Genomic DNA, 14,692 nt, shown 5'->3' on the forward strand with positions numbered 1-14,692 from the left:
TCCTTTTAATTGACAATGAAAATATTTAACAATGATGAATGCATAAAACCTACAAAGTATCCATCTGTAAAGAACTAACTATGTGGGGAAAACCTGCCAGGTTCAGCATGAAATCCAAATTCTAACACCTGATCCTTAGGCTACTATTTGAGGCAGAATCTTTTGGCAAGCCTTTCCTCAGCAGGGGTCCAAGCAAGAATGATTACCAAAGAGAGCTGGCATTGAACAAAACGTACCACACAGATACAATTTCTTTTTTTTTTTTTTTTTTGAAAAGAGAGCATTAAAATATGTTTAAAAGACACATTACTTTAAATGACATCTTATTTGCTTTGCCTTGCCATGAGCTGTTTTTCACCAATAAACATCTCACCACATGACAAAACCAAGATAGGAGCTCCACCTCAAGTAAAGCAGAACCAGCCACAGCATGGGACCCAGTTTTCACTCCAATGTAATAAGGAATTAAAATCTCAGGCCACGGACCCACTGAAAAGCACCTAAACCTGCCATATGCAAAATGATCACTACCAGTTGCATCGTGTAATGTTGAGAGTTGAGCACACAGAAAGTTAGTGACATCAACTATTGCCGTGTAGTTCTTCTAAACCTTGAAAAAAGTACGGCCCCTTTTTCAAAAGGCATACCTAGATTTAGAAACCTAAGAAATATCAAGGAGGTATTCAGAGGAGACACTGTATATGTTGCAAACATTTTAATGATTACTGTTGAGCTTACACATTGGGTGTTTTGTTGTTTTTAAACTTCAAACTGCAACAAGTTAAATAAATGTTTATAATATACAAAGAAAATACAACCAAAAGTAAAACTTGCTTTAAGTGTGCCTCGCACTAGGAACCAGTGTTTTTATTTTAATAGCTTTATTGTTGAACTGCACAAATACACTTAAGGATTTGATCTTCATAGCAGGGCATTTGAGAAATCAAAATATATTCCCACTTGAAAGAAAAAAAACCAAGAGGTTGTGCATGATTATATGCAAAAACCCACTAAAATACTCCAATAGTGCAGGCACCATTAAAAAAGAAAAAGCTGGAGATGCCCATTAACTCTAAGTTTTAAAGAAGCAAGTTTCTGACCAGTTAGCTTAAAGCCAGCAAAACAGGGATCAGTGATGGCAACTGTAGTGTACAAGGTATTAAATGACAAACTTTACACAAATACACTGTTAGAAATTTGTATCAGTGAACACTGAAAATCTGATGATCTGTTCTTCGGAACAGTCAAACAGAACCACCTTAATTTCCAGTTGTGCAAGCCCTTGAAGCATCACACAGTGTTCTGTGCCAATTTCTTGCTGGCTGTGTAGTTACAGGGATTTATTCTGTCATTAGCAGCTAACAAACTTATTCCACATGTTCCTCACGAGTGAAAAAAGGCAAGTCTCGTCAGAGCACAGCGTGGAGATCATATTTTTTGCACACAAACACAAGAGGCTTTGCTATAGTATCAAAAAAACACTTTCTCATGTCCAATATTGCAGTCAACAGCTCAGTTGAGATGGAAGCCTTTCTCCATTGTAGCAGCTAGCAGACGCTCTCTCATAATCTCCTCAGATGAGTACTCAGGCAACTTCAGGTAATGCACACATGTATTCACAGATGGGTAACTGGCATCTGTAGCATCAACCTGAGGCAAAGAAAGAACGTTTGCTACTGCAGTTGTTTACTTCATGTGCATATGTAACATCAGGATGCCAAAAAACAATGGTATCAGGAAAGCTACAGATCTAAAAATGTATCTGCTTAATATGTACATTAAATCCTTTCTAAGCAAATGAGATGTCAGAGAATGGACCTGAATCAGAGAGTAGTACTGAAAGCTTGGCATAGCCACACGAATTAGAAAAGAAAAACAAAAACAAAAACAACACCAATGATTTTTCTTAATGCAGCAAGGACTACATTCAAACGCCAAACTAGCTGGTTTGAAAGGTAACCTGAAGAAACCATACCTTGCGTACAACAGTCAGCCGGGGATGCAGGTTCGCTAGTCCTCCTGGTGGGAGCGTTGAGCAACCAGTGGTGAACTGGAGGAAAGCCTTTCTTTCATCTGAAGACATACCGCACAGAACTCTCACAAATCGAAGGAATCCAGGGCTTAAAATAAATTAAAATGAGCAGTTACGATAACATTCTATGACAGGTGTTCTGCCTCCCTCCCCAATTTTTCTTCAGACAGTAACATCAGCATCTTTAGTAATGTCTAACTAGTCACTGTAAGATTCCAGTTTCTGTTTAGTAGTCGGTTAAGAACAAAACATCATAAAACATAAAAATACTTCTTTAATCTTCCTGCTGGATATTACATGGAAAAATGTAGGTAGATTAATAACAAATTCTCCATACTTATCCTGGAGTGTTATCTGGCCATCTTCTGTAGGAACAGCTAGAGAAGACAACAATTCAAGTCTGTTCTATGAAGAATGTGACTAAGCTTAAGACCCTTCATGCACCACCACTACAGTATGAAGCCACTTCCATTCATACATGAGTTTGTTTCTATCTTGTTGAAGGATTCATGCAAAAAAAATAAGAAAAATGTAACAGACTACAATAGATCTTCAGAGAATTCTCTGGATACCACAACTTTTATCTGCGTCAGCCCAGAAAATGAGGACCAGAGGGCTTGTATTGAAGAAAGCACTACTTTCTGCAACATGCCCTCAGGTATCAGGCACCGCATTTCAGCTGTATCTTCGTATGCAGGGCAGGCTCCACTCAGCATCTCAGATTGATTAGGATCCTTGACAGCATGCTGATATACTAACACTGTTCCATACCTAATTTGTATGTTATAGCTACCAAGCAAGACGAGCAGCCAAAAAAACACACCACCAAGACTACCTCCCAATAGCCAGTCAGCAGTGCATATACTGACCGCACAGTATTTTCTGTTTCAACTACACTTGAAGAGAAGAAACAAATGGCAAGTATCAACCATAGCCAACTGAAGTCATAGCCACCAACACCACAGATAAAAGAAGAAATTCTCAAGTAATACATTTTAATAGCCTGTGTAAGTTAGCTGGCCTTATGCTTCCGCTAGTTTGACACTTAAATATTTTCTATTTTATTTATCCTCATCCTGAAAACACCAACTACCTTCTAATCCATCTGTTGTAACACATACAATTATTTCATATAGGTTAAGGCAATTAGTTGCCTTCAATCACTGCCAATTCCAATTTTGCATCTTCATCTAAGGAACATTCTAGACATTTTGTCACATCATGCATTTAAGTGATTTAAAAATCACTTAGAACTTAAGTACCTGTCCCGTGTATATCCCAGTTTAGGTTCCGTATAATTGATGATATCCTCTGCTGCCCAAGAAGGCGACTGATTTCCACAAAGAATCATCTGAACTTCTTCATGGCTGAAGGAACTCAGCTTCTCCATTGGGAAGACTCTATTGAAGCCATCTTTAATATATACAAGATATCATTATAAATGCACATCAAAACAATGTTTAGCAAAATAACATCGGCACTTCAACTGCACTTCAATCAAGTAAATATCTATCAACATTTTCTAAATTAACAAAAACTGAATCTCTCCAAGGTTTGTAATTGTAAACCTAATTCAAAAGTGTTACGAAACAAGTCTCTTACTTACCTGCTACATCCTCAAATGTTTTTTGAAAGCCATTCTACACCACTAATTCAAACCAAGGCACCCTGAACATCAATATGTCCCTTTAAATATATATTCTGCCATAATTAAAATTACCTCTGAATGCCTCCATCTGTTTCTGTATACCAGTATGCATACAGAAGTCAAACATGAGATCCACGTACTCCTCTGCGTTATCCATTGTTACAGTCTGCAGAAAACAATATATAAATACCCTTGAGACCTCACAGTCCATTAGAATTACTGCTGAGATTTCTGAAAGTTGGTTGATTCCTTACCTCATCTTCACCACCTGGTTTGAGATCTACAGCTGTAAATCCATATACTTTGGATGAAGGGCAAAACTGAAAATTTAAACTTCAAGACAGAAAAATAGTTAGCTGCTAACTGGAAATAAGTTTGCTATCGCTTTTGCAAATATACAAGATTAATGAACCCTCCCTTCTCCTCCATTTCAAAACACTGTGGATTATCTTGTATATACCTAAACATTGGTACCACAGTAGAAAACTACAATTAGTAATGTACTATGCAAGTAATAGATATTTCCTGTCTACAGTATGCATGTGTATTTGCTCACTACTTAGTTGGTTTTGCTAGCAAAAATTTCTTACAGTTTTGTATCTTTAAACTATCAGCCTCAAAACAACTTGAACGGTTTAATTCAGTTCACGATCTCAAAGAATCATTTACATTAATTTCCAATAGTTACAGAGACACTTAATACACTTAGGCTCTTCAATGGTGCTACTTGTGCTTGCTCTCACTCTCTCTCGTGTTACACTTATGTCAGCAAGGCCATAAGCAGTTACCGAACCCTAACTATTTAATCCCCTTGGCACAAGATGATTTTTATGAATAACTCATACTATTAGTGTTGTTTGAAAAGAAACATTTTAGAACTACAAAAGATGACATCCTGACTCAAATTCACACAGGCAGGAGTAGTTTTGTATCTTTAACATCTACTGTCCTCTAGCAGCTTCCAACACTGCACTGACGTCTTTTAATACATACCCAAATTTCAGAAAAGCTCAAAGAGTTCTCTTTAGAAGCTCTTCAAAAAGTTTAATAAATTTCAATAGTTGTCATAACAAACCAATTGATTCACATTTTTGTAAAGGTCTTAGCAGGTATTGAGGTGTTCCTACAGAGTCATAATGGCATCATGGTGCAGCCACATTTACGTTGAAACATTAAAAAAAAACTGAACAGGTAAGAAGGAAAAACCCTCAAACAAGAAGGAACTAGAATAAAGCTACAGCTAGCAAAATGGATTTTGCTGCATCTCTAATGATTGCACCTTCCCCCTCACAATGAAACTATTTAAAACAAGAAATCTCAATTCTTAGCAGATGTGGTAATGTTTGTCTCTAATACAATACTGTTTGTGTACTTATAAATATGAAAATTCTTACCCCAAATCCTCTATGCTAAGCGGTGGCCCAGAACCCGATGGATTCTTCAGCATTAATTCCTGTAGTTTTGTATTTTTTTCATCTTCTGACAGACTTTTGTTGCTTAAAATTTGACGCCTTTTGATAGCAAGGTCCTTAATTTCTTTTAGAAACTTAGCTCTATGTGGATTGATTAATTCAAAGTCTTCCCATGTTAGAATTCCATTAAACCAGGCAGGAGGTTTAGGTTTTGGTGGATCAAGAATAAATTCTGATTTGGAGTCTTCTTCCAGACTTCCTACTGACAATGAATCGTGCCCTTCTTCTGTAGAAGCCTCTGACTGACTTTCAGTACAGTGCAAGTCCCTGTCGCTCCGTGATTCATATATCAGCTTACTCATATTGCTTTTAATGTCTCCCATACACATGAGTTTAAAAAAAGGCTTAGAAATGGGTAAATCCACGAGTCTATTGTCTTGAATGCATTTAGCCAAGAAAATTCCAAGAAAATGAAAGAGTTTGGTTATCCTTTCAAGTTCATCACTATCTTGTGGGAATGGGGCTGTGAAGAGTCCACATGATCGTTGTACATAGTAACCAGGGGGTTTTAATCCACCACCAATATCAACCTGATTTAAGAGACAGAAAATAAACATTAACATTAAAAATTCATAAATAAAAATTAACATTGATAAAGGTGAATTTAATCATATTACCACACTATTTAACTTATTACACTGTACTTTTGTGCTAAAAAGAAAACAGGTGAGAAAGAGCTGTAGAACATGGTGGTCATTCTTGACTACAATGACCGGCTGCTCACTGATCATGTGCTCTTTCCTTCCTGGCTATCTAGCTCATTTTTCTCCTACGTAAGTTTTGAACACTTACAATTTAAAACGCAAAGCAAACAGAAACAGACCTGACGAGACTCATCATCTGGAAAATCGTCATCACAAAGCCAAGCTCCCAAATCTGTCCTCTGAAATTCTGCTGCTACCAATGCATAAAATTCCAAGGTAGGACCCAGGCCCGTTCCTTCCTCCCCTAAAAACTCAACCTATAAAAAAGATAAGGAATGTTAATAATAATATAAATTTCTAGTGAAATGTTCAGTATTGGTTATGCAACAGTATATTCCATATCCTGGCCAGCGCATTAGAAACGGCTATCTAAAGTCACTCTGCTAGGCAAATATACTTTACCTCTAGAACAGATTTTCTGTCTGCATGAATCTGCATGACATTTTCTGCCCATTCCATCAGGGATTCACCCCGTGGAACTTTCACCCTTTCATGCTTTAGGCGTCCCACTCTGAATTCTCCCGGATCATCACGTCGCACTGTGCTTGTGGTTCTCGTTCTTTCAACAGTGGCTTCACGTCTGTTTTGTAGCCACACAATTGCTCTAGAAAAAAAAAACAACACAAATCAGTTGTTTAAAACTTGAAAGTATCCATAATTAAAGAGTTACTTTGTTAAATACTAACCACCTTTTTCAGAATTATCCAAAATGCACAAGTATGGGCTGCTTTATATTTTATGAATTTAGCAAACTAAATACTTTTGCATTACTATGAAGGGTCAGACATAATGTGTACTACAACAAATAGCAACAACGAAAACATTTAATGCATGATTTGAATTACTACAGCTTTCACGTTACAGTGGAATCAACAGAGGGCATCATACTTTATATCACAGATGCAGAAAAATCCACAGTTTCTTTCTAATGAAAGATGGTTATTACAGCTTACTCTATACTGCAAGACAATTGTACATGACCTCATTAATACTGACCAAGTTTTACAGCACAATTTACTTGCTTACACACTAATTAGATAAGCAATGTATCAAAGTGGAAGTGCAGTCATTCGCATATAAAATGACACTAAGTTATAATAACTAGAGTAATAATAATGTAATAAAACCTATAATAAAACCTATAATTACATAGGTAAGAGTACAAAAGAAAAAAGTCTACTTTAAAAAAAATTCCACCAAATTACTAGTGTTACAGGAATTATATGGATCCTTTGTTCCTCCGTAGCTCCAGAAGACATGTATCAATTATGCAAGAACAAATGCCTCTGATAACAGTACTTATATGAAGGCAAAGTTCAGCATTCTCATATGGATTCTCATCTATGCAGCAATCAACTATCTACAAATCTACCATCTGTTGGTTGTTTTGTCTGACTTTTGCTCAGAGGTGGTAGACACCCTGTCCCAGGACACATTCAACATCAGAGTGGACAGGGCTCTGAGATAGGTATAGGTGTCCCTGTTCACTGCAGTGGAGTTGGACTAGGTGACCTTTAAAAGGTTCCTTCCAGCTCAAACGTTTCTACAATTCCTCTACAAACCAGAAACAAGAACAGATAAAAGTTATCTGCTTTGGGTTATATTTTCAAAAATCATTTAATTCACAGTTACTTTAAGAAAGCTGTTTTATTTTTGTTTCTAGGTTCATTATGCAATGAACTGCAACCCAACTGATATTACTACCTACAGGAACTCAGCCATGTCTTCAGGTAACATGCTGAAGAATGAAATTTCTTCAAAGGAAATGTTCTGGAGAATACCAGACAACAGATAAGCTACTCAAACTTCTAACAGTTTGAAATGAATGAAAAAATGTTACAAGCTTCCCAAAGTTCTGAAGCTTCCCAGCATCTTCCCATTTTTTCTGCTACCTGCCTAAAATGCTTCATATCTGGAAAGCCAAGTTTATCTTGTTAGGATGAGGATTTTCTGTGAGTTACTAATTCAAAAAGCTGTTTTAAAAAAAATATATGAAATAAAAGCAATCTGCGAGGTGGAAGTTTTTTTTTTTTTTTTTGTCTGTTTACCTTGATGCTCCAAATGCTGTGCAGGTGAAGTATAACTGTCTAGTTTCAAATGGAATTAAGAAAGGACACTTGCTTGTTAGCTGCTCACACCAGTCTGGCAAAGCTCCGCTTGCTAGTGCCAAGGGTTCCTGTAGTTAAATGGAAGAAACAACAACAGGAAGTATTTCTATTATTAGACTCAGGTTGTCCCAGCAAGTCTGTAACTAATGAACAGACACCCAGTAAAACCAAGCTGAGTTTTCACCTATATTTGAGCAAGTTCCTTGCTTCTTAGCAAGCTTTTTTTTTTTTTTTTTAAATGCCATTAACAAGAAGTTCCCTGAGTTTCTAGGGCTTGAATGGACACAGGATGCTTTGGCACATACACTAAGAGCTGTACTAAATCCTACCAGAAAACCTACTGGTCAAAGTATCGTGGGAAAATCTCAGTATATAATTATCTTGAGATAATTATTTCTGAATTTTGCTCAAAAGTGGTCGAATACTTCCTCAATTCTGGAAGGCACCACAAAAAATCCAGTGGTAGTAAAGACGATCCATACTGAAATATTACTATAGTCACTTCTAAAATACAAATGTAACAACAAAGACTGCCAAAATTACTACTACACAGATATTTGGGTGCCTAAACATCCTTTATAAGAACACAAACAACAAACTTTCTTCAATAATTACAGTGACTTAACTGTAACGGAAGAACCTCAAAAAGCAAACAAGGGAAAGAACTAAGTGAATCAAGAATCTTCATCTTTTTCAAATCTTTAATAAAGTAAATGTAGTTCTACTGAAGCGTAATTCCATATCCCCAAATATTACCTGGGAGGGTGAGGGTGGAAGATATAACATCAAATAACGACCCCTCCCCTCTTCCCTCCGCAAATCCTCTCCTGCCTTACAATTGAAGACTAGACATTCCAGGATTGCAGCAATGATGTCATCACGACATATGCTCATGTCATAATACTCCTGTTCCCAACTGTGACTTTCAATTTAAAACAACTTCAAGTTTTTGCTAGCGGACAAGGAACTACTCTAGCAAAACCAAAAAACTTGCGTTTGTGATTTTCAGGAAGGAGTTTGACGTCCATAGAGTTAATTCACAAAACTTGTTTTGATCAAAGCAACTACTTGGAAGTATGTCACCAAGTCTCTTCATTATTTTGTATCCACCAGCTTACGAGAACAAATACTGAAGTTTGACTGAGTCATACTAAGTTGAGTAAGTGTCAACCAAGATAGTCCAGATAGCATCTAATATAAACAAAACGTTTACAGTAAGCTGATAAGCACTTTCTTCCACCTTCCAGAGGATTTCACAGTTGCTTAGACAATAAACTAAACCATCATTTTATATATCAAGGCCTACGTAAAGGATCGTAATTGCTATCACTTCGAGACAACTGTCTCAATTGGGATGAAAAAAATTATGCTTTCTAACCGTAACAATACCATTCATTGGTATGTTTCTATTCAGACTAGTCTGCTACTACAGAAATTACTCATCCGAAATATAAGAAAATACATTTTGCATGAAACGATTCAAAAGTCAATACAGCAAAAAAGCTAATACATTCAAACAGTTTAAGTAAGGGTTTTACCTCGATCTGCTGCAGAATTTTTGTAGTAATTTTTTTGCTTGTGAATTCATCTGGTGGAAAGTTAAACTGAGGATGCTCATCTCCTTCTGAAATGAAGAGAAAAAAATTCCTTTATTTTGTGTTCATTAAAACATTTGAGGAATTTTGCTTTTTAACTCACATACCTTCTTGAGAAGTTCGTGCAGTGTAAGGGTCACTAGCAACTATATACAAAATGCGAAGTAACTGCAGAACATCTTCTACTCCACAGGAGTTCTGCCCACTGCCAGCTTTGGCTTGAGGTTGCTCTTTTGCCAAACTAAGGATATCAGAATTCTGAAGAGTAGAAATGGGCCCCTGGCTTAATCCAGATTTTGATCCATGTTCACAAAAATCCTGAAGGAAAAAAATAATTAAAACGTTATGAATGAAAATTGCATATTACCATCCTTATGCCTGTGTGCTCCAAGTTAACGATCTGAAAAATCAGAATGGTTACTGTGTTTAACTTGAACGTTTAGTTCAATTGTTGACAGTTCAAATCATGATCCAAATATGCTTTAACACAACTATATTTAACAGAAGACAAAAAAACGCAAGACACAAACTTGCTATTGGCTGTGAACATTCAAAACAAAGCACACAGCCATACATAAATAGAAAGATTGGTTGCAGACATATACCTTGTATGCAGCTATGAGCTGGGAACAATTTCTGTTTTTCCTAATACTTTTATTAGTGCCAGTTAATTTCCAGTGGCGCAGGAAAGCTGAGTCTGCATTCTTCTGCAGGTAGGTTATCAAGTCATTCTTTGGTAATTCATCAGTGCCAAGGTACTGCTCCACATGCTCTACTGACCAGCAACCCTACAACAGGAACCACCAAAAGTTGGTTTTTCCTGATTGTAAAGTCTTAAAGGTTTCACCATGCGTTATATACTTGAAATGAACATGCATTATAACAAATATACTCACTAATCCTTTAGCTAATTGAAAACTGTTAGTTTTTTTAATGCAGCATTTCATAAACTGCAATAAGATTTATTTTGCTGTTGTTTAAACGCATAAACACAACAACATAAGCAAAGGCATGAAAGTCTTACCATTTTTCCACTTTCTTTTTCCTTATCAGAATCCTTCATTTCTCTGTACATGATTCTAGATATTAAAACAATGAATTAGTACACCACACTCACAGCACATCCTCTAAATTCTGAAGTTACACATTGAGTTGTTAGACAGACATCAATGACACTTAAGTAGCATAATCCAAAAAAAGCAAGTAGTTGATTTTCACTTCAGAGAACATCCAGCAAAACTCTGAAACTTGTACAAGTATGTAATTTTCATGATGTGGATAAATTAAATGCTTCGCAAGATAACTACATTTCTTTAAGTCAAGTTTGAGTACTCAAACCACCTTTACTGTGCAAATTTCCCAATATGGCTTTATGATCTTCATTACATGAGCTTCATTACTGAAGCCTGAAATTCTAGGGTAGTTTACTGTGTATGTATTAACATAGGAGACTTGCACATTTACAAATATTTCTACTGCTTTTTTACTATTTTTTTTAATACAAAACACTACTTTTGACACAAGACAACACACACAATAGTTGTGCCACAAACACAGAAAAAATCTTCAAAGTTAAAAAACTGCAACAACTATATTGCTGTTGTTTTCATATACATTAATTTTCCAATATGATAGAAATTATGTTGGTACAGTAAACAAGACGTCCACAATCACAGTCTTAGAATTTGTATTATCATAAATCAAGTAAAGTCAAGTTAGGATAGAGAGAATATCTGAATTTGGAAGGGTCTCCATTTGTATGACAAATGCTCTTCAGCCCTTTAAGCCTTCTAAGCATCCTAGATGCCCTTTGCTAGACTTGCTCTGGGTCCACATCTCTCACAGGCTCTCAGGAGGTTAGAATTCTCTCACTAGCACCAAGGGAAATACTTCTTTCTTCAGACTGGTGGCAGTGCTCTTCCTACTAAAGGCCAGGATGCTGCTAACTTTCTTTGCTGTAAGGGTGCATAGCTGGCTCATGTTCAACTTCACCTCTCCCAGAACACTCAGGCCCTTTTCTCCAAGCTGCTTTCCAGCCAGCTGGCTCCCAGTCAGCACCAGTGCTGCATCCTAATCTATTGCCCTTCACATCCCTCACTAGATTCAACTCTGGACTGGCACTGACTTTCCTTCCCCTCTATTTGCATGCTCAGACAGCGTCTCCTGGGTCACCTGACACTCCTTCCATCATTTGAATGCTTCCTTTTAATGTTTTGAGTTCTTCTGGGAGTTTCTTCATCCATGCAGGTCTCTTACTGCCTCTGCTTGACCTCCCAAACATTGGGACAGACCATTTTTGAATGTGGAATAAGCAATCCCTCAAAAAAAATCAACCAGCTCTCTCAGATCCCTCTTCTCTCTCTAAGATTGTGTGCTAATGGCATTCTTCCAAGCAGATCCTTGAACAAGCAATATTCTGCTGTCTTAGCGTAGTGATTGACTTTTGAAATATTATTAACCAGTCATGGTTGAATGTTAGAGATCATTACTTTTTTTTTCCTGAAGTAGTAACAGCACTAGCTTCAAAACTGATACGAACATCTGAACAAAAATGCAAGCAGAAAAATCTAATTCTAGCATCGCTTCCTACAGAGGAGGGAGAGAGCTTAACATTGTTTTACATCTGTTTTCTAATCAGTCACACAGCATTCTCTTTACAGAACAACAAACTTGTAAGCTTACGTATATGTTGGCTCCCAAATACGTCTAAGTTTGTCAGATTTCACATTGCCATTACAGGAGAGCTGTAACAATTTCTGTACGTAGTAAAATATTGTGGATCGAAAGTTTGTTAGGGGCAGTTCTACTTCTCTAGTTGTTCCAAGACCTGAAACTTTCAATGTAAGTGCTAAACGTGGTGAAGGCATGCACTCAACCTCTTCCAAGAGTTCTGAATGAGGTGTACCTGCATAAGAAAAATCATTTGACATGATGTTAACACAAAATACATAAAGCAAGACAAATTCACTTAAACATTAATGAAGTGGTTCAGCAAGGAACTATTTGATCCTGACCGCTGTAGTCACTATATATAACTGTTTTACACAGTGCTTAATTTACTTCTTCCTCAATGCTTGCACGTGCAGAAGCAAATGAAGCTCTCATTCAAATAATGAAAACCCACACAGACACAAATGCACGTTGTACTGGCTAATAGTGATAGGATCCCTGAAGCCCAATGAGCCCTTAAAAGCGAGTCTTCATTCTAAAGCCTGATCAAATATCACAAATACATCTTGTCAACATACCCGGTGGAGGGATTTCTAAATCAGTTGTTTGCTGAACATTTGTTCGACCAGGTCTTGGGTCAAAAGCAGGAACCAGAGCAGAAAACTGTCGTTTCAATACATAATCATCATCCCATGTTCTTCTACGACCTCCTTTGGTTTCATACTCCTCTTCTTCCTAAAATAAAGAAAGTAATAAGGAATCCATAATAATGAAAATTCTGTAACAGAGAAACATTTAATCAAAAACATAAAAGTTAGTTACGGATTACAGCGGTAACATAAAGATAAAAAAGAACTAACGCTGTTAAGTACCAGCTATTTAACTGGTCAAGCAGGAATCAAAAGACCTAAGCAAAACCACCAACATACAGAAATCAGCACTAGTAGGCTAAACTTAGAATAGGTCACCTTCACAATTTCTGGAAAAAACGAAGATTTTTGTCAAGAATCGAAACGACATAGGGAAAATTCATAGTCATGCAGGCCAGCAAATTTGGTGTGGATATTTTGTGTATTGTACAAACTCTGGAGTATGAAAGACTCAAATCAATACTGTCAAAATAAATGCATTAACTTTTCTGAATACAATAGGGTTTTTTGTAAACATATACATACGTTGTTTTATAATGTGCGTGCATTTTATCCACAGATGAAATCAAATACCAAAATACTGGAACTATTATGGTAGGAAGAAATCTGATTTTCAACAAGCCTTTGCAAATTTTAACTACTTATGACTTTTCTAAAACAAGCCTTTCATCTGTTCAGCTACTCACTGAGAAGAATGACAGTATATTAAAGGGAACCCAAAAAAGGAACATTTTCGTTTGCAGATCTGGTTCTTGGAATCTTAACCCAAGTCTAATCTACCATTCGACTTCTTCCCATGAAAAGCAATAACAACTTAATTTAAACAGTTCTGGGAAGTGATCGACAATTAATAAATTGTGCTTATTGTTTGCACTGTAGCTCCATTTAAATAGTACTGGCTTTCCCATTCTTAAATTAGCATCTTGTGCAGAAGGTAAATTAAATATTTAGTGACATACTTGAATTTCCATCAAAAGCATAGTCACAATAGGTTAAAATGCTTAATGTTTTGGTTAAAATGCTTAAAATTGCAGCATATTAACAAGTGGAAGTTTCCATAGTTTCATAAATATTTACACTTATGTAACAAACACTAACATTAGTGAAGTCCCATATTTTTCCTCTTTCAATACTCATTTGGACCACTTCAATGGTGATAGAAAACCAAGAACCAAATGAAGCACCAGGACTCACAATAATATAGGCAAGACCCATGAGACTGATTTCCTGTTTTTCTTTGCAGATAGTCCATCAAGCATACTTAACTACCACAATTTGTTTCACAGAGGCCTACAGGTAAACACATACTCAAACTGGATCACTAAAAAAAACACAGGAGCCTATCCACAAAGTTACACCATTTCATCAGCCAGTGAAATGGCGATCCATCACTTCTGCTGTCTGGGAACTTGTTTCCAGGTTGCTCTTTAAGAAATCAGTTCTGGCCTATAATGTCTCAGAGTGTGTTGATATTTAAAAACATTTTTCTCTTGAAGAAATGCTGAAGGTGGTACAATTAGTCAAATTTGCACAGGAATGGGACTGCCCAGTTAGCTACCCTATCCAACAAGGCCTCGCAATTTTACTGCATCCATGTGAACGCGTAAGAAAACAGTTTTTGTTAATGCTCAGGATATACGCAAGAACAGGAAAAATGCACAATGAACCGCCTTCTGGAAGAGGTATTCTGTTTGCAGTGACAGAGAAGTATAAGCTGATTTTATCTTTGGCATTTCGAGTCTTGATGGATTGGTACTCATAACCAAAGAGTCAAAGACTGGCTGAGGCTAGAAGCAACCTCTGACTCCTGCTA

The 14,692-nt window shown here is 36.7% G+C and overlaps 1 protein-coding gene across 7 annotated transcripts in view; it reads right to left on the minus strand.

Annotated features, from left to right (window-relative positions):
• The window catches only part of HECTD1 (HECT domain E3 ubiquitin protein ligase 1), a 55,452-nt gene continuing 41,460 nt past the window's right edge, over window positions 701-14,692 (minus strand). For all 7 annotated transcript variants that reach the window (XM_021403791.1, XM_021403788.1, XM_021403787.1 and 4 more), the window contains exons 28-42: window positions 12,808-12,964; window positions 12,242-12,464; window positions 10,584-10,638; window positions 10,165-10,347; window positions 9,667-9,877; window positions 9,503-9,588; window positions 7,905-8,032; window positions 6,259-6,460; window positions 5,976-6,113; window positions 5,075-5,682; window positions 3,935-4,013; window positions 3,753-3,846; window positions 3,295-3,445; window positions 1,976-2,120; window positions 701-1,650 (exon numbers count right to left, since the gene is read on the minus strand). In XM_021403791.1, the coding sequence (XP_021259466.1) occupies window positions 1,513-1,650; window positions 1,976-2,120; window positions 3,295-3,445; window positions 3,753-3,846; window positions 3,935-4,013; window positions 5,075-5,682; window positions 5,976-6,113; window positions 6,259-6,460; window positions 7,905-8,032; window positions 9,503-9,588; window positions 9,667-9,877; window positions 10,165-10,347; window positions 10,584-10,638; window positions 12,242-12,464; window positions 12,808-12,964 (2,598 nt within the window). In that variant the 3' untranslated portion in view covers window positions 701-1,512. The remainder of the gene's footprint in view (window positions 1,651-1,975; window positions 2,121-3,294; window positions 3,446-3,752; window positions 3,847-3,934; window positions 4,014-5,074; window positions 5,683-5,975; window positions 6,114-6,258; window positions 6,461-7,904; window positions 8,033-9,502; window positions 9,589-9,666; window positions 9,878-10,164; window positions 10,348-10,583; window positions 10,639-12,241; window positions 12,465-12,807; window positions 12,965-14,692) is intronic.

This window comes from Numida meleagris, chromosome 6 (genome assembly GCF_002078875.1).
Source record: "Numida meleagris isolate 19003 breed g44 Domestic line chromosome 6, NumMel1.0, whole genome shotgun sequence".
Classification (NCBI taxonomy): domain Eukaryota; kingdom Metazoa; phylum Chordata; class Aves; order Galliformes; family Numididae; genus Numida; species Numida meleagris.